The sequence below is a fragment of the Mustela erminea genome, chromosome 21 (genome assembly GCF_009829155.1).
Source record: "Mustela erminea isolate mMusErm1 chromosome 21, mMusErm1.Pri, whole genome shotgun sequence".
Classification (NCBI taxonomy): Eukaryota; Metazoa; Chordata; class Mammalia; order Carnivora; family Mustelidae; genus Mustela; species Mustela erminea.
This window is the reverse complement of record NC_045634.1, coordinates 13125867-13149447: the sequence shown is the minus strand read 5'-3', so window position 1 is coordinate 13149447 and position 23581 is coordinate 13125867. Positions and strand designations below refer to the sequence as shown.

Sequence of the window (23581 nt, the reverse complement as noted above, 5' to 3'; positions counted from 1 at the left end):
TAAACTCACACTCACCATGGCAGCTTCTCTTCGGAAAGCTCTAGCTTGCTCCCCTCACCTCCATCAGCTTCCCTCACCCAGAATCACACCGAATAAATATACAATCTACGCACCAGTAGTTTTCTAGGCAAGTACAACTTTAAAAGTCTTCCCTTAAGATACCATGTCCAGGTGAATTACAGCCTTCAATCCTTTCCCATATAGAAATCCTAGAGTCCACATTCACATGCACTCATGGTTCATGTCCACCCAAACTACTTTAAAAACATATTAGAAACCGAAATGACAGGGGTGCCTGGGGGGCTTAGTTGGTTGAGCAACCAACTCTCAATTTTGGCTCAGGTTATGATCTCAGGGGCATGGGATCAAATCCTGCATCAGGCTCTGTGCTGAGCATGGAGCCTGCTTCAGATTCTCTCTCTCTCTCCCTCCCCTCTGCCCTACCCTCCACCCACTCTTCTCTCCCTCTTAAAAAAAAAATATTTTGAAATGACAAAAATTCCTGATTATTCTGAAAACCAGCCATTGAATCCAGTCAAGTTCTTCTTTCACAAAAGAAAGATGTTCATGTAGGCAGAGTACACATTCTTGAAAAATGAGGGTGACTGTCCTTGTCCCCATTTTCTCCAGCTCCCAGTTCTCACTTCACGAATCTTTTCATGGTGGTTGCTTCTGGCAGCTCTACCGGAGCCTCTGATGCCACAACTTGATTCTTGAATCTTAAAAAATATCAATACTTGAATTGTTAAAAAATATCAATACTTGAATTGTTAAAAAATCACCATAGAGTATTTCTTTGGCCCAGTAACATGTGATCAAAAACCAAGAGACTGGATGCTGAAAACAACAATTATCATAGAATGGAATTTTTGAAGATGATCATTTGTTTCTCTTGGCACGTTCTCACAAATACCCACCGCCTTCAATGCGTTACTATCTCAGTACCATAACCTGTGCAGGAAAATGGCGGCCCAGCCTCTGTCTTCAGTGCAATCAAAACTCTCCTCCCAGAAATAATCTGGTTTGCCTTTCAGGTGTCAAATGGCATGTGGGGACTCTTTCACACTGCTTGGGTTTTCTCCAAAATCCAGTCCACATACTTAACCACGTTGGTGTAAACCCCTGGCCGTTCCCTTTGACCACAGCCTTCTCCCCAGCTGGTGATGCCCACCAAATGCCAGACCTCGTTGTGTTTACAGGACAGGGGGCCCCCTGAGTCTCCCTGTGATGGGGTGAAGAAGGGGGAAGAAAAGATGCACATATGAGTTCAGATGCTTCTCATCAAAATACATTTCCCTCAGAGTGATTTTGCTTAAAATTCTATTCTTGGCTCTTCAATAAACTTCAATGTAAATAAAATAATATATCATGGTTTCCAGAAGACTGCTTTTTAAATGCATTAAACTTTCTGGGGTGCTTGGGTGGCTCAGTCAGTTAAGTGCCCAACTCTTGATTTTGGCTCAGGTCTTGACCTCAGGGTCATGAGATCAATCCCTGCATCAGGCTCCTTGTGTGGAACATGCTTGGGATTCTCCTCTTCTCCTGCTGCCCTTCCCCCGCTTGTGTGCACGCGCTCGCTCTCGCTCTCTCCTTAAAAAATGCATTAAACATTCTAATGTGAATGTATTCAACTGGTTGAAAACACTCTTACCTTACAAGCATCCTTCCCTCCCTCTTTATAGCCTGCACAGATCATCTTATTCGTTATTTTATGCCTTCTGTATCTTATCTGGCATTCTTCAGTCGTCACCAAGGGTATGCTAGCTTTCTGGAGAGTATTTTGTATTTTGCCTGAAAAAAAAATCAAAATCATACTTATATAAAAATCTAGAAAAAATATTAGGTTTACCTCATAAACCTTTTATAATTGCAAAATATAGAGATTATTTGTGAACATTAAGTTCAAAACTAAGTATGCCTCTAACTGGAATTACAGCCCAGAGAAAATATCTGAATAGGCCAGGACATTTCATGAAAAGTGCTAGGTTTCACATAAAACGTCATTAAAAATAATGTCTTTAAATGAGATTGTCATGTTTAAAATTTCCCATCAAACAGAAGTAGGATCCTCCTCACTTGGGCAACTTTACCTTTTCATTTTTTTAAAGGTTTTATTTATTTATTTAAAATAAATAAAGAGGGAGAAACAGACTCTCAGCTGAGCAGGGAGCCCGATGTGGGGATTGATCCCAGGACCCTGAGATCATGACCTGAGCCGAAGGCAGACACCTAACTGACCGAGCCACCTAGGTGCCCTGCCTTTCATTTTTATTAACATGCTTTCTGTAGTTGAAGGACATGATTATTTTACTCACATTTTAGCTGTATGCCATGATACAGCAGATAAGGGCAAACCTGAGTTATGTTCTTTACCTTTAGGATAGAGCACACTGAGAAACATCATTTCTTACCTCTTAACTTTCTGTACCCCCATCCAGTCACCCAGCAATCAGTATATATTACATTTCTATCTCCTTTGGAAGGTAGACATATGGGCCTCTGAGCATCTAAATTTTAAAAATCATAGTTTAGTCATCAGAATCAAAATATATCTTCTCTCCCAGGAGAGACTCTCTTCTTTAGCTTTATATCAGGTCATGTGTTCTCTATTTATTATATTTGGGTTTACCTCATTTCCATTCATTTTCACTCATGTTCAGCATTATCCGTCACATACTAGATGGGTGAGGGAATGAGGGGGAGACAAGGCACAGCCCTCCCCATGAGCTCCATCTCTCTAACTAGGTCTGTGACCCTGTAGAAATTGCTTACTTGTTCTGACCTGCAATTCTTTTGTCTCTAAAAGAGAGATATAAATCATCTTTAATATTCCAATATGTTATAGAGTTACATCATTTGGTGCATCTGAGAAAACCTGCAGAAAACTTAGCTCTTCACCCACATCCCACAATAAAATTTATTTTTTATTTTTTTAATAATCAGGAAAGAGTGCCAGTCTTAACAGACTAAAAGACTAGCTTTGCAGACTCTCTCTCTTTCACGATCACACCACCTTGAGATTGCTGAGGTCAGGTCATGAATCTGGAGGTGTTAAACATTACATCTAGGAAATCATTCTTGATAACTTCGCATTTAAAATTCCAACATACCTGTGTAATTTATTGCGGTTTCCAGTTTCAACAAGGCAATATCATACCCACTTTCTGCCACTTCATATTGATCATGAATTATTATTTCTTGAACCCCAAAGAAAGATGTGTCCTTTTTAATTTCTGATTGGTTTAGAATGCCACTATAGACACGCAAGATTTTAGGTGACTCTATCCTAAGGAAAAAACAGTAAGAGGATAAGAAATTCCCATTACCAAGTTGCTATTTACCTATTACTAACATTTTCTACAGGTGGTGGGCTTTTTGATGGAAAAGAGTGATTGCATAGTAAGCTTTTTCACTTACATATTCCTCCCATAGAAAGCTCTGGGTTAGTATATAAAAAAACACATAAAATGAATGAGGCTCTTTTCACCCAACACACACATACACACACACACACACACACACACACACGCACTCACACACACACGTGTTCTCTCTCTTTTTCTCTCTCAACCTCCCTCTCATGAAGGGTTCCAGGTTCTAGTCTCAACCTTAGCATTATTAGCTGTGATCCTGAGAAATTCATTTGGATTTTCTGGTACTCCATTTTCCCATAGGAAAAAGGTAAAAAAAAAAATATATATGTGAGTTATAATGTGAGTATGCTACATATTGGCGAAAAACAAAAAAAAAAAACACACAATACCATGTCTGGAAACTCAGAGAATTCTGAAGTACAAAGAGCAAGTTTGTCCAACTAAAATTCCCTGGGATACACATAACCTCCCGATGGAGCTTTTAGATCTGGTCAATATTGAAACTGACCTAGGTAGAGAATCCAATTTGAGGATTTATAACGAATTCTTCCTTCTGTATTTGGAAACATAGGAAGAGAAGAGAGAGAGAGAGGAGGAGGGGGAAGGAAAAGAGAGACGGGGAGGAAGCAGCAAGGGAGAGAGAGAATGGTATAAGATTTAGAGAAGGGGAAATTCTCCTTGTGTTTAGTTCTGGACCCGAGGCCCAAGACAATGCACAGAAGATATGTCCTGATGGAACTACCAAGAACACTCCTGGACATTTGGATGCATTTAAATGGGCACGTGAAATAGCATGCCATCATGTTTCCGCACCTCATCTGATGCTGGCAGACCATAAGTGGTTTTCCCCTTCTGCATTTCTTTTTTTCACTCTAGAAATTTAATTTAGCAAATAGAATAATTTGAATTTTTAAAGTATTTACTAAAATGCTAATGACAGGATTTAATATATGTGTGAGCCTGGGGAACTAATAAAAACAGGAATGGTACCAACTCATCGAAACAGTGCGCAGCTGTTAGTATCCACCGGTTTCCAATGATGGAGCCTCCACACAGGTGTCTCTGGCTAGGTGACGTGATCTGCAAAGTTATCTGCCATGGCCACTCGCCATGAACAGATGCCGTTCCTCCAACAATTCTGGGTTTGATTTTGGTTGTACACACTGCAACAGAGGGGTGGCAATGAGGAGCTTCCTAAATCTTCCTTTTCCATCAGTAGTTATATCCCTTCAGGTTCAAAGAGGAGAAAACCCTCCCTCGATTCCATCTTTTTGTTTGTTTGTTTTGTTTTTTTCCTTTTTTAAAAATTTTTTCAATTTATTTATTTTCAGAAAAACAATATTCATTATTTTTTCACCATCGATTCCATATTTTATCATGATGCTGACTTGAAATTTTGTAATCAAGTTGGCAAGCGAAGCATACACAGGAAAACTGAATGACTGAGGCACCTGGTAATTACACGTCCCCAAAGAAAGTCTCATCCGGTATTGCATGCAGTCTTATCCTCCCTCACATGATAAACCCTAATGGTTCTTTCAAAGAAGTCATTGTCAAGGGTGGCCCTTGGACCTATCACATTAGCTGGGAATTTGTTAGAGATGCAACCTCTTGAGCTTCCCTCAGAACTGATAGATCAGAAACTTGGACAGCAGAACCTAGGAATCTGAATTTCAATCAGCCCTGAAGCTTGAGAATATCCTTCCACTCAGTTTACAGCATCTGTCCAATTCCTCCCATCTTCTTCCCTTTAGGCTGACCTTTGATCCCAGTCTCTCCTGCTCCAGCTGCATTCCATCCAAACCCAAGCTGCTCTTCTGTTTTTGAACTGCTTCTGCCTTTGGGTCTTGTTGACAGTTGGACGTTCTCTCAAGGACTTTGATTCTGATTTACCCCTCTGTTTCCTCCTGTCTTAGCTGCCCTGGGTAGGACAGTCCATTCCGCTTCTACTTCCTGAGATGTCAAACATGAGCACCCACCTTCCTGATGGGAGCCTTGGCCAAATCTGGCCCAGCAACCCAGGTAGAATGGAAATGAGGTGCTAATAGACAACAGTTTTCTAGAGCAATTCTTCTCATATTTTAATGTGCATATGGATCACCGGGTTATCTTTTATTTTATTTTTACTTTATTTTTTCACCTGATTGTTTTTTAAAGTACTGATTCTGATTCAGTCTAGGGTGAAACCTGAAATTCTTTCTAGCAGGTTTACCGGTAACCTCAACATGCTACACCCAGACCACACTTAGAATAGCAAGGCCCAGGGGATCAGGGAAGGTTCGTGGCCTTAGCTAAAGGAGGAGTGTGAAATCAGCAAGAGAGTCACTGGTCAGAAGCCAAGTCCTAGATGGTCCGCTTCCTGGTTTTGTGGGTAAACACAAAGTATGGGTAAACACCAAGTCAGTAAAACAGTCTATCCAGGCCTTTCTTTCCTCAATAGGGAAATGGATATATAATCCTGGGGCAGACTTCAAATCAAAGGAGAAGTCAGGAAAAGGAGTCTTGGAGAAAACAGCAGTTGGTGCATGTGGAGGCAGGAATAAGCCTGAAGTGCTTGAGAAAGCCTAAACAGGCTGGGATGCAGAGAGAAGAGTTCTCACCTGAGAGTAGATGGAGTGCGATTAGCTTCAGAGTAATATTTTGAAGATTTTGACTAGATTCTGGAATTTCAGGGAAGCCATTATGATTTACAAGAAAGGAACGGCAAAGTTTAGGAAAATTAATAGGTAAGCCATAACTAAAATATGTTACAAACAAGAAAGTCTTTCTTAGGGATAAGTAATAGGTCTTGTTCATTCCCTTTCATCTCTCAGTTTAAACAAAATGCTGAAGATATATGTTTAGCATTAGATTTTGTGTCAGGAAACATTTTTTTTTATGGCAATTGCTATGTATCTTCAAGAAGTTATAAAGACCAATGCCAGTGTAAGACATGATAACTATCTCCAGTAGGTATCCCCCCCCTTCATCTCGTATACTGCAGGAAAATCTAATTACCTAGTTTCAGAAGGTGCCCTAAAAATTTGTAAGATTTTATTTCCCCTTATCTTGTATTTTCTGCTTCAGCTATCAATTTCTACATGATATATACCGTAGCCTTCACGGACCAGAATCCATACATTCGTTAGAGAAAAAGCTAAGAAGGAAGGTGGGTGGGGAATGGATTCTGCAATTTTTTTTTTAAGATTTTATTTATTTATTTGACAGACAGAGATCACAAGTAGGCAGAGAGACAGGCAGAGAGAGAGGAGGAAGCAGGCTCCCTGCTGAGCAGAGAGCCTGATGCGGGACTCGATCCCAGGACCCTGAGATCATGACCTGAGCCGAAGGCAGCAGCTTAACCCACTGAGCCATCCAGGTGCCCCATGGATTCTGCAATTTAAGGTGTAAGTGTGATTCCCGTTTTAGAAACTATATCAATATCACTAACAACAAAATCTGCCAAATGTCAAGCATCCCTTCTAGTACTTAGCAGATGACAGAATGTTCATAAACACTCCTTCCGTCTCAGGTAAATGTATTGTGAGGAAAACAGAATATCTGAGATACAACTTCATTGGCTGGCTTTTTAAAGGAGCTCGGGCCATCCAAAGATTCCCATCAGACCCCTCAACACCCCAGGAAGGCACGGTTTCCTAGTTAGGATGTTAAGCACTGGACACAATATGGTATATGCTATGTGACAAGTTCTCAGAAGGTAAGGATTTACTCATCTTCTCAGTAGAGAATTCTGACACAAAAAAATTTTCATACTCTGAAAACCATTACAAAGTATAATCACCACTCCTTTTTATTCACTAAATCTCGTTGAATCTTAAATTTGTAGTACTTTATAATACTGGACACAAAAGCAACAAAAGTCTAAAATGTAGTTTTATTTAAATCAGTAAATACTGAAGTCATAATGGGTAATTTAGGGAGGAGTGTGGTATATTCTTTCCTCTTGGGCATTCTGTCCCTTAGATCATCTGTTTGCCTAAAAAAACCAGTACTTGGTACTATGCTTAGAAATTAGCCCCTGGAATTGGCCATGGCTGATCTGATTGCAATTAAAATTTTTATGTTAGTATAGCTCTTCTTTAATGTATACAATCTTTTTATTTCCTTTCTACCCTACCACACTCATTGTTATAAATTAAAAAGGTTTTACTGTAAATTTTTGCCAATAGTAATAGATATGCAGAACACTTGTAGGCAATCAGAAAGAATGAAGGCCCCTGAGAAGAAACTACTTTATTTTTTGAATAAATACATAATTTTTCAAACATATGATAACATATGATAATTATTTATCTTTCAGTTAAAAGTCAAGTCATGGCCAATGGACAGAAAATGAATGATAAACCAAAATGCTGGCTGATATTCATTTCTAAAGGATGATAAGAAAGATCACTGGCCTTCATAATAAGAATCAAACATCAAAGTGTTGGCTAACCCCGAGTCTCACCATGAAATACCAGCTATATAAATGTGTCAAATTAAAACACATATTCATGGGGCGCCTGGGTGGCTCAGTGGGTTAAAGCCTCTGCCTTCCGGCTCAGGTCATGATCCTAGAGTTCTGGGCTCTCTGCTCAGCAGGGAGCCTGCTTCCTCATCTCTCTCTGCCTGCCTCTCTGCCTACTTGTGATCTCTGTCAAATAAATAAAATCTTAAAAAAAAAAAAAAACACATATTCATTTAGTACTAGGCAATGCAGAGTTTAGGTAAGGCCCAATAATTACCCATAAAAAATGGTCAGCCTGAGTGACGGGAGCAAAAATAAGAGAAAATTGCATCTAAGTTTGTTATCGTACTAATTTTCTCCCCTTTGCGGCTATTAGTGACTCTCTCTGTCGTGATATATTTGGTACAGAGTAACTCCTACAGATGTATTTTTCCTCAGGTAACATTAAACTCACCATTATCCATTTTACATAACCTTAATGTATATCCAGAGATGCCTCCTCTCCCATGAAGTATTTTAGTTGGAGATCCATTTGAAGAAAGTTTTAAGTAACATTTACCCCTGCAAGTTGGAAACAAAAGAGTATAAACATAACGCACCCCTCTAGAAGATGGGACAAGAGTGTCTACATAAGTCTTCATAGGTCTTACTTCCCTCCGTTGCAAGATTCTGGAGATGGGGAATAGGTAAAAAACTGGCAACGTATGGTGTCAGTACACATTTTCTGGCAAGCTTCATGCCCTTTTGCATCAACAATATCCAGTTCTTCTCCCAAGAAATCAGTGTCGTGGTAAAATGAGGAGTGACAAAACACTAGGCAGCAAACCACAGATCAGATATGAGACACAAAACCTCAGCACTGGTCAGGCTTGGCTGTGCTGAGCTCGAGCAGGAGAAAGTGCTTTCACAGCTTACCTGGGACACTGTGCCTGCAGCTTTGCAGACTGAACCCAGAAAGAGCTTTGCTCTTTTTAATGCGCGTGCTCGGTAATCCACTTTCAGATGTTTTCAGGAGACAAAGATTTCTGACCATAAAAAAAGTGGGGGGGGGGGGAATGTAAATATATCATGTAAGACATATCAAAGAGAAGAACCATTTTTTATGGCACATACAGAAGGCAATTAATTCATGTTGATCTCGGACAGTGAAAATTTTTTCATTTTGTAAGTACTCTTCATATATCATTGAGTGAAACCCCATGATCCACAGGTGGCAGACAGATCTTCAAAACGAAACCACCTGCCTCCATAAAAATTTTCTGAGCTGGTTCTATTGTCAGTATTCCAAGTACTTTCCTTCTTTACCCACTTTCTTTCAAATCTCCTAGCCCAACTCAAAGATTCCATCACTTTTATGTTAATGGAGAAATCTGGCATCCGGAGTTGCTGGGTGACTCTGGATGGCAGATTTATTCCTGGCTTAGACAGGGATAAATGCATTCCAACACAGACTCCGCACAGGGAGCATCTTCCTAGAAGGAAGGAACTTTTCCTAATTAGCCCCAAATCACAGTGTAAAGCAGAACTGTCCCAACAGAATTTTCCGCAGTGATGGAAATAGTCCATGCCTGTGCCATCCAAGGCAATGGCCATTAGCTACATGGGGCTAGTGAGCACTTGGATGTGGCTAATACAACTGTAGAAATGAATATATACTTCTATTTAATTTTAATTAATTTAAATTTAAAAAGCCAAGTCTTGGCCTCTAGTGTTCATCCCCCTCTCTCACCCTGTACTGAGGATCCAATGTGTTACTCCTCTTACAGACATTGAGAATTTTATAAAAGGAATACAAAGAAAAAGGACAGCGATGAACCCAACGGTATCAAAGCCATCTTTCTAATTTGTGGCATTTATCATGTCCCAAGGCTCAATCTTTGAACCTCCTTTCTTCTCTGCCTGTTTTCAGTCCTTTAATGTTCTTCACCCAGTTTCAGTCACTTGGATGACCATGTCCGCTGGTAACACTTGAACACAGATCTAGAACATAAACCTCTCTTCTTCGTTCCAGATTTCTCTTTCCAATTGCCAATTCAGCACTTCTGGATGTCTACTAGGCATCTCTTCCCTCTTGAAATCTACATCCCCGTGATGGGGTTTTCATCCTCTCAGCTCCCTGGGCCAAAAGTCGTAGCACTATCACTGACTTTCTTTCCTCCAGAGCCGACGTCAAACTCATCAGCAAATCTTATTGGCCCTATGTGGACAATATATCCCAATCTGATGACTTCTCTATCACTTTCACTCTGGTCCAAATAGGGCAGGGTTTTTATCTGTTTAGTTCATTAATAGAATCCCTGGTGTTTAGAACAGTGACTGGTATACAGTAGGCACCGAATAAATTACATTATGCTGTTGAGTAAATGAAAGCAACAGATATATTTTCATGTGACAGACTTAATAATTCTGAAAGTTGCTCAATGGAAAACCAGGCTTGCTTGATGGACAAGGAACTTGAGGGCTACCCTGGCTGGATTGCTCTTGGGGACACAATCCCCATGAAGGCAACCAAATCAAGTGAATACCAAGGATTCTGAGAATTCTGATTCAGATAATATAGAGAACCTAGATTTTGAAGCAAACTTAAGGGTTTTTGTTTTTTTTTTAGTAACTCCTATTAATGAGGGGGCAGCAACCCCAAAAGATAACCCTTTAATGATCAAAGAAAATTCCTATCCTTTACTATGGTTTCCTGTATCAATACCCATCAGTAGGGAAACACCATCTCAAGTCTCAAAACTCCCTCCGCGGTTATCCCCAATTTCATTAATATAGGCCTTCACTTCCCCTTCTCTTCACGGTGATTGGGCATTTCACTGGTATTCCTAGCTTTTTCTGCTCAATGATCTCAAACTGGGCATTGGACGAAGTTGCCTCTTAATGGTCATCCATGCTTTCTTCATTCCATTAAGAGCTAGGCAACTCTCTCTTTGCTGAAGGCAGGGACCTCCCCCAGCTAAAGAAAACAAGAGTCCTTGCTAACATGGGATTTGTGGCCATTAGGCTGGGAACAGAAAGAGAGAGAAGCAAGGGATTCTTCTTTGCAAATTTGATCTACTCTATGCAGGCATTTAGATCAAATGTGTAGCAGCTCAGAATTGTTAACAATGGATTTTGAGCAGTTGTTTTAAAAGATACCACATTAATCTTAATCTGAACTCCTTACCTTTCAGATTCCTTTGGCCATTCTTGAGAAAAGAAGGTAAAAAACAAACAGCTGGGATGGTGAGTACAAATGCGGCGACAGACAAAGGCATCTGGAGCCACGACACTGTCAATGTTACTGTCTGCAAACGCCGTACCAGGGAAAATGTCCCTAATGCAAGCTGCACAACAGAAGACACTATGCTTAAGGAATCAGTTCTCCCATACAATCGGTAAAATCCCAGTTATCATATTTGTAAATGCCATATGAAAATTAGGGGGCGAGGGAGGTATGAATAGGCTAAGCACAGAGGAATTTGAGGGCAGTGGAAATTCTCTGTATGATACTGTAATGACATTGTCCAAACCCATAGAATACACACCACCAAGAGTGCATGAGAAAGTGAACCATGGACTTGAGGGGATTAGGGTGGGTTCGCGTACGTTAATCAACTGTAACGAACATACCTCTAGAGGGGAATATTGATTGCGAGGGAGTCTGGGCATGGGTGGGGCACAGGCGTGTATGGGGCATCTCTACTTTACCCTCAACTCTGCAGCAAATCTAAAATTGCTCTAAAGTAATAAAGTCTCCATAACAATTTTTTTAAAGTTTTTTGTAATCTCAGGATCTTCAAATTTTTCTTTTAAATGAGGAAACATAAAGTGATTATTTTAAATTCCAATGTGGCTCTAATTATACAGAACATAATGAATTTTTTCACAGGAAGAAGGTAAAAGATCATTTGGTCCATCTCATCAGTGAGCACCCATCGTACATACCATCAGCACGCACTTACTATTTAATGGCCAAACCATCTCACAAAGTAATAATAGTTACCCAGGTTAGAAAGCGCACAGGATTTCAGTGAAAATCCAGACACCACTGAACCGAGCTTCATTATTCTGGTTGGTAGCCCCATTTGGGTGTACTTCAGTAGACAAATGTTACTAAATAAAAACAAAAATGGAAAAATGTTTTACTCCTCTAAATACAAGTAGGAAAAAACGTAAGGTGATAAGAAATTCCAATGTAGACATTACTTGGGCGTTACAGCTAAGGGATCACTCTGAAAAGCATGAATCAGAGAACTGGACAGCTGGACTTCAGTCCTTGCTCTGCCAAGACCTGGTGGGCCTGTGAATTTTGTCAACTTTGTTTTTCATCACAAAAATGGCAGCTTTGGAGGAAGGATGGTCTAAAGAGTATCGGGTAGGAAGTAATGAATTCTCAAGCCCTTCTCAATTTTAGCAGTTTAACTTTTTTATAATGCCCAGCAACTCCCAAGCTCCTGGCTTGCTGTGCCCATTGTGTTAAGTCTTAGATATAAATAAAATATGTAAAAAGATACATGAACTAAGCTAAATATAAACCATGAAAGCTTGCTTATTAACTTGAGGGTTTTGTCATTGTTTTTGAAATAAATCTCTATTGCTTTATTTGCTTTGCACTGATGTCCTTGTTGTGAATATGGAGAGTGGCAATGTTAAAACCCAAAGGTAAATCCAAATACTAGTCATTTGAACTTATTTCTCTTTCTCTCTTTTGGATTCTAGATAAGTATAATTTACCACAGAACTCAAAAACATCGCAAATATTTGTAAATGTAAAAGTCAGAGACATTTTTTTTCCCTAAACTATTTTTAAAAAGAGAACACAGATTCATCATTAGAGATCAAATCCTTTTTATATCCTACCCATTTATCTCTGGAATATTTCAAAATCCAATATGGGAAAGATTTTAAAACACTTCACATGGGTTTCAGTTATTTAGTCTTAGGTAAGAAACTTTCATTTAGAGAGACCTGAGTGGGTTTTTCCTTTTGGTTCTATAATCCTTTAGGCCAGAAATGGCATAGTCAGACCAATTATAACTCTCAAAACTGTCAATGAAGAAATGTGTCATTTTTAAATTAGTTAGGAGATGGGTTAATCTTTTTTTTTTTTTTTTAATGTAACAATGTCAGTAAAAGACAGACTCCTTACTATAAGGAAATGCATCCGAGTTGGGCTTGAAACGCACTTTCTGTGAAGAAGACTATCAGCACTGTACTTACTGTAGTAATGTCATTTAGGAGCTAAAAGTAAATTCTGGCATTCAGCTAAAGAGAAATTTTGTTTTTCTTTTTTTTTCTCCTTTTTGAAAAAATTTTATCTTCTCAGTGTTCCAAGATTCACTATTTCTGCACCACACGCAGTGCTCCATGAAATTCATGTTTTTCATCGGATAATGTAATGATCTACTTACTGTCCTTGGGTTCAGCCAATTGCTCACTCACCGATGCTCTGCGCTGGGAAACTGGCTTGTTGCATATGTGAAAAAGTGACAGTGCACATCATTTGTACACCTCTCTTGGCATTCCTGAACATTCCTAGCGATTGAGCCATTATAGTTCATGCCTTTCATGTCCAAGCCCACATACACCTTTTTGTTGCAAGCTGGAAACAAAAGCAGAAAATGGCAATCTTCCAGACTCCAGGGGCAACCGGAATAATGCTATCTTAGCAACTGTCCCTCCTGACTTACTCTTTCCACACTTACTGCCACTGTTCCTCAGAAGTCCTTTGTTTTCATCTTAATCTGCTTAATTTCTACCCTCAGGTGGAAGCCGCAAAACAATACCAATGTCCTTCTTATATTGCAACAATGTAAACTTGTAAATCACTGTTTCAGTTTTCCCCCTGGCCTCCCTGATCTCCTTTAACCCTCTGACTGATTGACTAAACTATCCAGGAATCTTTTGACTATTAAGACAAGTGTCATCTCAACCTTTACAGCTGCTCTTCTGATTTGAAGTCATATGTTTAATAAGGACTTTTATATAAAACTTTAAGCTGGGAAAGAGAAAGAGAACAAATGAATGGTGAGGACTAATGTAGTAAGATCATGTCCTTTTATTGTGTAAATTTTAATGAATGGGGGGATATGCATGCTTAGTTTTTATTCTACACTGAAGGAAATAACTTCATTTGGAGACTTTATGACCATACAGCAGGGTTTTGCTGGATAATTATAAAACCATATGTGATATGACTATACATATACATCACAGTAACTAGTATTTACAAATTCTAAGACAACTTACCACTTATTTGGTGTGAGCATTGCTTGAAAGAATATCCAGATATGGCTCCTGTCATATTCACCCTTGGCAGTGTTTCTGTTACACTGTCTTTCAGGATACAAGTAAACCTATTAAAAAAAAAAAAAATTATTGCATGAGAATTTACATTTTAAAAGAATGGATCTTGGGGCACCTGGGTGGCTCAGTAGATTAAGCCTCTGCCTTCTGCTTAGGTCATGATCTCAGGGTCCTGGGATCAAGCCCCGCATGGCTGTCTCTGCTCAACAGGGAGCCTGCTTCCTCCTCTCTCACTGCCTGCCTCTCTGCCTACTTGTGAGCTCTGTCTGTCAAATAAATAAATAGTCTTTAAAAATAAAAATAAAAGAATGGATCTTAAAAGCCAGCACACAGAAAGTCAAAGAAAAAGAAACAAACTCCTCTATCTCCTGCCAAAACAAATATTTTCTTGGCAAAACTGCAAATTTGTTCCTCATTCCAACATCCCTACACTTAAAAGATCACATATTGTATCCCCTACTACCTAGAAACGGGAGTGGGTGAACTCTGGCCTGTTGGTGAAACAATCCTCTACCTATTTTGCCTGGCCCATGAGCTGAGAATGGTTTCTATATTTTTAAATGGTTACATTTTAAATGGTTATAAAAGTACTTAAGTAATATTCTTGATTTTGCTTTTTGACCTGTAAAGCCCAAACTATTCCCTGCCTTGTCAAGAAAAAGTTTGCCAAGCTCTGCTCTAGATTCTAGAATAGTAATTTCATAAGTTCTGGGTACTATGTAAGTATCTATGAATGTGGCAACAAGACACAAAGATGCTGATAACTTAATTCTGTAGTAAAGCTTTGTTACTGAATTTTCAGGTTCAACATGGAAACAAAAGTTGTGGATGGAATGTCCTAAAATTTTAAAAATGTAACTCTAGGGCACCTGGGTGGCTCAGTGGGTTAAATGACTGCCTTCAGCTGGGGTCATGAAACCCAAGTCCTAGAATCGAGTCCCTTATCGGGCTCCCAGCTCAGTGGGGAGTCTGCTTCTCCCTCTGACCCTCTCCCTCTCATGCTCTCTCCCACTCACACTCTCAAATAAATAAAATCTTTAAAAAAATAAAAATAAATGGGGTTATGGACATTGGGGAGGGTATGTGCTATGGTGAGTGCTGTGAAGTGTGTAAACCTGGCAATTCACAGACCTGTACCCCTGGGAATAAAAATATATGTTTATAAAAAATAAATTTTTTTTAAATAAAATAAAAAATAAAAATAAAACCATAATTATAAACATAAAACCACTAAATGCAATTTGTGATCAAATGCTAATGCAATCTTCTGGAGAAGATTCTGGTTAATAGCTATAATTTATATTTGGGGGACAACTGAGATGATATGAAGGGATTCTTGTTAAAATTATATGTTTTTCATGTAGGAAAATGTATGCTGAAATATTTAGGGGTGAAATGTTACAATGTCTTCAAATTAATTAAAGTGGTTAAACAGATAGATTAGATAGATAATAGAAAGAGAGGTAGATAGGGAAGAAATGGCAAAAGTCTTGGTGGTGTCAGGGGACTACTGTACTGTTCTTTGAAACTACCATTACAAATATTTATCTCCTGGGATTGGGAGGGAGACAAACCCTAAGTGACTCTTAATCTCACAAAACAAACTGAGGGTTTCTGGGGGCAGAGGGGTTGGGAGAAGGAGGGTGGGGTTATGGACATTGTGGGGGGTGTGTTTTGGTGAGTGCTGTGGGGTGTGTGGACCTGGCGATTCACGGACCTGTACCCCTGGGGATAAAAATATATGTTTATAAAAAATAAAAAATTAAAAAAAATTTATCTTCTAATAAAATAATTGAGGGAAAAGCACCAGTTTAAATAACATCCAACATCAATAACAATCAAAAAGCAAAGAACAAAATGATTAAGAGGCATCAAAGTGGAGAGAAATAAGAGAGAAAGTGCACCATTAAAATCTAGACCACAGAGAAGTTGGAAAGTCCACACTGAGGGGCACGTCTGCTCCTCACTTATCTGCCAAAACACCATCCTTTTTTTCTGTAATATTTTGTATTTTAATTGAAGGACAGTATGTTTTCCAACTATTGACCATACATTTTATAAAATGGTAGATGAATACTCATTGGTAAGTAATCCTCACGTAAAAACTATTTCTGCTACGTAGAAATGCAAACATTTACCATTTGGCAGGATCTTGAGAAGACGATTCAGCCATGAAGGTGAAAAGCAAACAGCGTGGGTGGTGGGTGCAGACGAGCTGGCAATGCCTGGCACTTGGTGTGAAGACGGTAGTGATGTCTCCTCCTTCGAAGCAGGTGTCTGTGAACAGCTCAGTCACACAGTCTGTGATGTAATACATTGCATGCCTTATTTTGGATTTTAGTTGCATGTAACTGATTAGAAAATAATCTCACAAAGGCCAGCAGAGCAGGTCTACATAACAGAAAATATGCCTGACCTTGGAAATCAGAGCAATCAATACTTTTATGGTAGTTTATTGGGTGAGAAGCCTCAGACAGAAAAAGAAATCACAAAATGGCACGTTTGCCTTAATGGAATGGTGCAGATGAGGGTTGTCTGGGAGACATGGGAGCTTTGTGGGTGACTGAATAATTGCACAGAGCTTTACTGGCCCAAGATGTTCTTTAGCATTGCATCCAAGTCTGGACGGGGCCACCTGCTTTTTCCTTTCCCTGCTGATTGCTTGTTGGAACTCCACGATTATATGAAACAAAGGATCCAGACTGATCATTTTTCAATAGTGCTCAGTGGCCCTGGATGTGATATTTGGTATCATATTACTATTTTTTTTTCAAAGATTTTATTTATTTACTTGATACTCAGAGATCACAAGTAGACAGAGAGGCAGGCAGAGAGAGAGAGGAGGAAGCAAACTCCCCGCTGAGCAGAGAGCGCGATGCCGGGCTTGATCCCAGGACCCTGGGATCATGACCTGAGCCGAAGGCAGAGGCTTTAACCCACTGAGCCACTCAGGCACCCCTCATATTACTATTTTAAATGGGCCAGTTTAGTAACAGGAACTTTAGATGCTCAGAAAAATAACTGAATCCGATTCTAACTGAAACCATACACAGGTTTGGTTTTTTTCTTTTAAAGCTAAAGTGCATAAGATTAATTTTTTTCCTGTTTCTAGGAAGATATAGCTAATATTCCAGATTATGACTCTTTGGGTCATTATTATTTAGTCACTGAATAAAAGGTTGTAGTTTTTAATCTTGGTATATTCCTATTAAGAAGTACTACTACACCGCCCATGGTCTTCTTAATATCTTTCATATACATTTACTATATGCATACTACATATGTAAATGTATACATACAGATTTGGTAAAAATGAAATACTTAGGGAGGATAAAATATAACTCAAATACTTATTGTAGCAATAACCAACATACCAAATATATAGGAAAAAATTTAAGTAGGGAGCAGTAAAAACTATCACTAGAGGCTTACAGGATTTAGGTAGCCCATGGCATTGGATGGGGGAAATTCCAACTTCATTTTCTCTAACCTCTAACTAAAATGTGGCATAGACTTCTCTTGTTAACGTAAGTAACAAAGCACATAGTGTTCACGGTATCTGCAACTTTGTCATAGTACAATTATAAGATTTTAAAAGAAAATACTACCTGCAGATACCTTAAAATACCATTATCCTCATGACTAGTTTGGTAGTAATTATTACTCTGCATTTTTAGACCACTAAAATTTTAGACCACTAAGATACGAAGCACATCTATTTTTATATCAGAGTTCAGGGGTTTTTTTTTAATACATTAATTAACTATATTGCAATATACTTGATTTTCTTGGTAATCCTGTGTATTTTTACTTTATGCTTTTAAAGACATTATTTTGAGAATATAGTCTCCATGGATTTATGGGGAAAAAGGAGTAAGGATCCCTGCTACAGACTCTGCTCAAAATCCACCATATACACCTTCTAAATTACCCAACTACAACCTCTGCAGATAGCATAATTTTCTCCGAAATTGGCAGCTAGCCAAGAATGACCTGGAGGTTAACAGAAACCTGCCCTGGCTCAAGTTCTGTGTTGCTTCCAACAGAACTGTACAGCAGTTCCCCCCTCCCCTGCCTTAATGAAGTCTATTGACAGCTCAAAATACTCCCACTGCCCACACATCCCACCTCTTGGTGCAAAGCAAGTACTAATCACCACCAAACTAGTAAGAGTGATATGGATTTGGATATAAATATAGGTACAGATGTGTATATAGACATACATATAGATTACTGCTATTACGAAGAGTTCCTGTACATTCCCTGTTTTGAAAACCCCCAGAGCCTTAAGTGAAAAATAAAACTATGATGTCCTTCCCTGGAATAGATGGCATGGGACCTCGGTGTGATTTCCATCCCTGGGATCAATCCCTTTTGTTTCCTAGTTTTCAAGTCAGGGAAACAAGCTCTTTCCAATTCATACCTAAGATTAAGCTCTACTTACCACCAGAAACGGAGGCAAATAAAATGAAATGTACCACTTGATATAATAAAATCATCCTACAAAGAGAAAAATGTTCATGTGTTTAAAACATAAAACGTGAATTTATAATTCGCTTACTGCCATCAGTGTTTACAAGACATAGGGAGGGAGGGAGTGGTTAATTCCATAGTGTTCCCAGGGTTCTTACCATAATGCTGAATTTTACTTTCCCCACATCCCAAGACATTCTTCATCATGGTTGTGTGTAGAGTTCAACACTTTCCTAGTTCTGAAGAACCCAGAACTGACAGGGCAGATTACACCCCACATCTTTGCTTTCTCCCCGCCCCCACCCCCACCCCACCTGCCCCTCACCATTAACCAGAGATTTCTCACTGCCATCATCTGACCCTTCCCCAACTCCAATTTTTCCACTTTTATTTTCCCTTACAAATTGCTTCCTTACTTTCCATCACTGAAGTCTCTATAGCTGTTGACTCCAAATGATTTTCTACTTATGAAGTTTCCCATTTTAAAAATTCTGCTGCAAATATATTCATAGACTGTCTTGGTCATCCATAAATGTACTCATCCCCACAAAGTACTGATTTAACTCCTCTATAAAAAACTGACCATCAAAAAAAAAAAAAAAACAAAAACCGACCATCAGTGAGAAAAATCAAGACTTTTCTTTTTTTTATTTGACAGAGAGGCAGGCCGGAGCAGGGGGGGGGGGCAGACTCCCCACTGAGCAGGGAGCCTGATGCAGGTCTCAATTCCAGGACCCTGAGATCATGACCAGAGCCTAAGGCAAAAGACCCTAACCCACCGAGCCACCCAGGTGCCCCAAGACTTATTTTTTAATATTGATCTTGAAAACCTTTTTAATTTGCAAAATACTTGTCATTGATTACAAATGGTTAGTCTTCTCTCATTCTGCATCTTCTCCCAAACTGATTAGAGATATAAGCTTCTAAAATGTCAGGTCAGACAAATTTTAATAAACCAATCACTCTCCATTGTAAAAAAAAAAAAATAATAATAATAATAATAATAATAATAATTTTAAGCCCCAGTGGTAGAAAAAGGATAATTGCTTGGGAGGAATCTTAAATAAGAATTTTCAGAATCATACCTGAGAACATTTTGTTTGCTTGTTTGCAGCATTCTCAGCAAGAGTGTTTCTCTTCTTCCGAAATAGTCTTCATCCTCCTCTACATGAACTTATGCAGGTAACGCTCACTAATATTTACTTTAACTGGTTCCCAATGTTATGCAACCTTGTCTCTTTGTGGAGCACTTCCGCAAGGCCCTTAAAATCTCGGCATATCAAAAATGTTCGTCGGTCGAGTTGCTTGCTCTTTTTGTCTTATTTTACTGTCTTCCCAAAAAAAAAAAAAAAAAAAAAAAAATGATGCCCAGAGGGATTGCTAGAGAACTCGGATTTGTCTGCATTTCTCTTAGCAGTTGGGCAAACTTCCATTAGTGTATGCCTGCTTGCCAAAGGCTCGCAGAACCACATGTTCAAATACCAGCTGTTAATCATTAAACCCCGCCGAACCTGAGCCTCGCACTCCACAAAGAAAACAGGGAAGACCTGAGGGACCTACTGATGCTCAGTAGAGCAGCTGGACGGAACCTCACCTGTTGGAGGCGGGGAGGCTTCTGCCGGGGTCTATGCTGATAGTTCTAAGAAGCCAAGCTCTTTTTTATTCCACTCACAAACACTGAAAGTCTAACTTACTTTTTTTTTTTTTTTTTAAACGGAAAAATATGGGGCTTTTGTATCTTTCTTTGGATGTTGGCGCCCTGAGACAAATGGAGAGCTGGGAAGTCACGTGTCTAGCCTTTGCAGGAAAAGCAATGGAAACAGAACAGGTCGATTCTCTCTGCCTTGGAGGGTGCCCCCTAGTGATAGGACCTGGTGCAGCTCATAAAGAGGAAAGCTTGCGAAACACTTTCTTGGGTTTCGCCTGGTTGTATTTGTTAAGAGCCTTCCCATTGATCTTGAAAGAAGGGCTAAAATCTCTACAGAAGCCGAGGATGAGGCATGTCCTCTGTTACTAGTCATTAGTTTACTATTCATGGAACTGCAGCAGAAACCATCTTGCTGCACTATAAACCAGCTACCTGTAGGTCCTTGGCCAAGTTGCCTTATCTCTCTGAGCTTCAGGTTCCTCATTTATAATATTAGACAATAACTAGCCCGAAGGATTTCTATGTGATTTCCTGGAAGCCTAAAGAAATTTAAAAAAAATTTTTTTTTAAGCCTTTTTTAGGGATACCTGGGTGGCTCAGTCCATTAAGAAGTCTTTGGCTCAGGTCATTGTCTCACCATCCTGGGATTGAGTCCCTCACATGGCTCTGTAAATAGTGTGGAGTCTGCTTCTCCCTCTCCTCTGCCTGGCACTACCCTTGCTTGTGCTCTCTATCTCTGTGTCAAATAAGTAAATAAAATCTATTTTTAAAAACCTTTTCAATGTAGCTGATTTACATATATTTTAGTTCCCTCACAAAAATAATGTAGATAAATAAATAAATAAATTTAAGAGAAAGATAATTTTATGGCTCAAAGAAGACTTCTATTTTCCAGAGAGAAGCAAAATAAGATTTTACATTCACAAATGAAGTCACAATTTAAAAACAGTTCTGAAGAGGAAAGAAGAAATAAAATTATAGGTTTGCCCCCATTTGAGATCTTGCTGAAGTTACTGGTGTCAGAGGAAAGATACTTTGTTCAGGGACACTGTACTGATATGAGTGTGATCTTCCAATCTTAGAAAATGCCACAGTTACTTTGAGCCTCTCGATATTTGGAGATAGAGACAATCTCATTTTATGTCCATTATAACAAGGTCAACATTATCTGAACAGTTTCTGACAGTGTTTTGGGGTGCCTGGGTGGCTCAATTAAGTGACAGACTATTTTTCAAAAATATTCTTTATTTAAACTCAATTAGCCAACATATAGTACATTAGTTTCAGATGCAGTGTTAACAATTCATCAGTTGTATATAACACCCAGTGTTCAGATTCTCCCTCTCCCTCTGTCTTCCCTGCCCACCACCACTCACATGTGCTCTCAATAATGAAAGTGTGGAATACCTAGTCTCCATTGGCCAACTGCCTGTGTAGAAAGACAAGCAAAGATTAGGAACACTGGACACCACTTTCAAAATTTGCAGAAATGGAACTGCAGTAGAAGAGAACTTACTGAAGGAGACAGTGAGACTATCATTAGTGAAGTGAAGTAGATTTGAAGCTTAGCCCCATATGAATTCATTGGAGACTTTCTGAAAAGAAGAGAGAGAGGCCAGTGTTATGTTGCAGAGGGCAGAAAATGATAAGGGGGGTTTGGACTCAGAAGAAGGCTTTATGCAAAGTGCTGGGGACTGTGTGACATTCTATCTGGAAGGCAGTTCTTCAGACAGTTTTAATTCCTCCATTGCCAAGATTGTGTGACCAATCTGGACACAGAGTCATTAGCTGCTTTCTTGAGTTTCCCATTTGAAATTAAGTACATTCCAGCCAAACAAAGAGCCCATATTTATGATGCGATGCTTTTTAAGAAGCTCAAACACAGAATGGCAAATTTATGCCAAGACAGGTTTATAAGGAAAACTGATATATGAAGTGATATAAGGTCCTTACATCCTTGATTATTTACTTCATGAAACCACATCTCTATCCTAAAGATCCAATAAAAAAGACTATAATGATAACCTTCCAATACTTTTCGGAGAAACAGAAAGACTCTAGTGATAGCAATACTTCATTGGGAAACCAGATAATATCGTACTAAGTTTGGTTTAGCTAATTAGTGAAACCTCTAAAGCCTTTGAAATAATATAAAAATTTCAAAATATTTTTGTCCATTCAAATAAAAGCATAATAGGAGTTCTGCTTGCATGGAAGCTCTTTGAGATTAAGTAGACTTTCCTTTCAAAGTGACAGTAAGTACTCTAAAGACTTTTTTCAATTAATGCCACTGCAGTTTAGAATTCCAACGTCAACTGCTTTTATCTTAAAGGTAAGTTTCCCCACCACCACCACCCAGTGAATTAAAAAGCTTTTGAAGGCTAATGGAAATAGGGAATTACTAGACAAAATCTTAGGAAGAATCTAGAACTTAGTCTACAGAGACGCAAGTCCAAGTCAGAGCTTATAAGCATTGGTGACCTCAAATCCCCATCTGGGACAAAGGAAACCACACAGACAGACACATTGCAGGTAGATACCCCGTTTTAGGTCACGGCCACAGTCAATTTGCTCTTGGAGCTCTTCTTGCTCTCATCAAGATTTGCTTTGAAAAGGGGCACAGACTCCCAAATCCTACAATCCCATTCTGCCATTCCCTTTTCATTATAAGGTGTTAATGCTGACCTTCAATTGGGGTATCTCTACACTGCCATTTTTGATGTTTGGACCAGATCATACCTTGTGGTGAGGGACTGTCCTGGGCCCCATAGGATGGTTAACAACATCTCTGGCTTCTATCCGCTGGATGTACCCCCTTGCCCAGGTGTGAAAACGGAAAATGTCTCTAGGCTTTGCCAGATGTCCTCTGAGTGGGGATTGTTTGCAGTTGAGAGCCACTGTTTTAGATGCTAATGAAAATAACAAATAATGGCTTTCAATGCTCCCATCACCTTTTATCCTTTTCATAGAATGAGACAACATAATCAGGACTAGAGACACAATCTCGGCTATATGAATGCCATGTTCAGTCTGAATCTGTCCTTGACAGTGACCTTGAGCTCATCTTTGTACCTTGACAGTGACCTTGAGCTCATCAAGTCTCCCACGGCCTCATATCTAGAATAAAGATGCATTCTTTCATAAGATATTCACTGAATGCCCATTTATATGCAATATGAATGAAAGAGAGCCTCCTTCAACGTTGCTCACAATTTAGTGAGGAGATAGAGGTAAACAATAATTAAACGTTTTTAATTTAAATCAGAGGTTTCGCACACCTTGGTGAGGAACCAGACGGATGTTGGAGCCCTGGGCTAACCTCGGATTAGATGTGCACCTATGGGATACATG

The 23581-nt window shown here is 39.2% G+C and overlaps 1 protein-coding gene across 3 annotated transcripts; it reads right to left on the bottom strand.

The window, feature by feature from the left end:
• Positions 1 to 742: 742 nt before the first annotated feature.
• Positions 743 to 20419, bottom strand: F11 (coagulation factor XI). 3 transcript variants are annotated; one of them, XM_032329260.1, is made up of 15 exons: positions 19668 to 20419; positions 18554 to 18609; positions 16248 to 16410; positions 14053 to 14159; positions 13246 to 13405; positions 11807 to 11916; positions 10988 to 11147; positions 8737 to 8846; positions 8472 to 8634; positions 8276 to 8382; positions 4369 to 4537; positions 3111 to 3286; positions 2412 to 2507; positions 1652 to 1791; positions 743 to 1222 (listed from the first exon to the last, which is right to left on the bottom strand). In XM_032329260.1, the coding sequence occupies exons 1-15, from the start codon at positions 19697 to 19699 to the stop codon at positions 1061 to 1063; spliced, it is 1911 nt and encodes a 636-aa protein (XP_032185151.1). In that variant the 5' UTR covers positions 19700 to 20419; the 3' UTR covers positions 743 to 1060. The 3 variants fall into 3 exon arrangements, with proteins under 3 accessions (XP_032185151.1, XP_032185152.1, XP_032185153.1); XM_032329261.1 differs by lacking the exon at positions 19668 to 20419 and having other exon boundaries at positions 16248 to 16433; positions 18554 to 18576; XM_032329262.1 differs by lacking the exons at positions 743 to 1222; positions 1652 to 1791; positions 2412 to 2507; ... (6 more) ...; positions 11807 to 11916; positions 19668 to 20419 and adding an exon at positions 18999 to 19073 and having other exon boundaries at positions 13242 to 13405.
• Between the last annotated feature and the right edge of the window lie 3162 nt (positions 20420 to 23581).

Excerpts from the sequence above, each read along its gene's own strand:
- F11 (XM_032329260.1), bottom strand. The coding sequence starts at position 19,699 with ATGCTGCAAACAAGCAAACAAAATGTTCTCAG. Across the intron at positions 16,411-18,553 it reads ATTTGCCTCCGTTTCTGGTG|ACTGTGTGACTGAGCTGTTC; the intron begins GTAAGTAGAGCT and ends ATTACATCACAG. Across the intron at positions 1,223-1,651 it reads GAGGGAAGGATGCTTGTAAG|GGAGACTCAGGGGGCCCCCT; the intron begins GTAAGAGTGTTT and ends ACCCCATCACAG.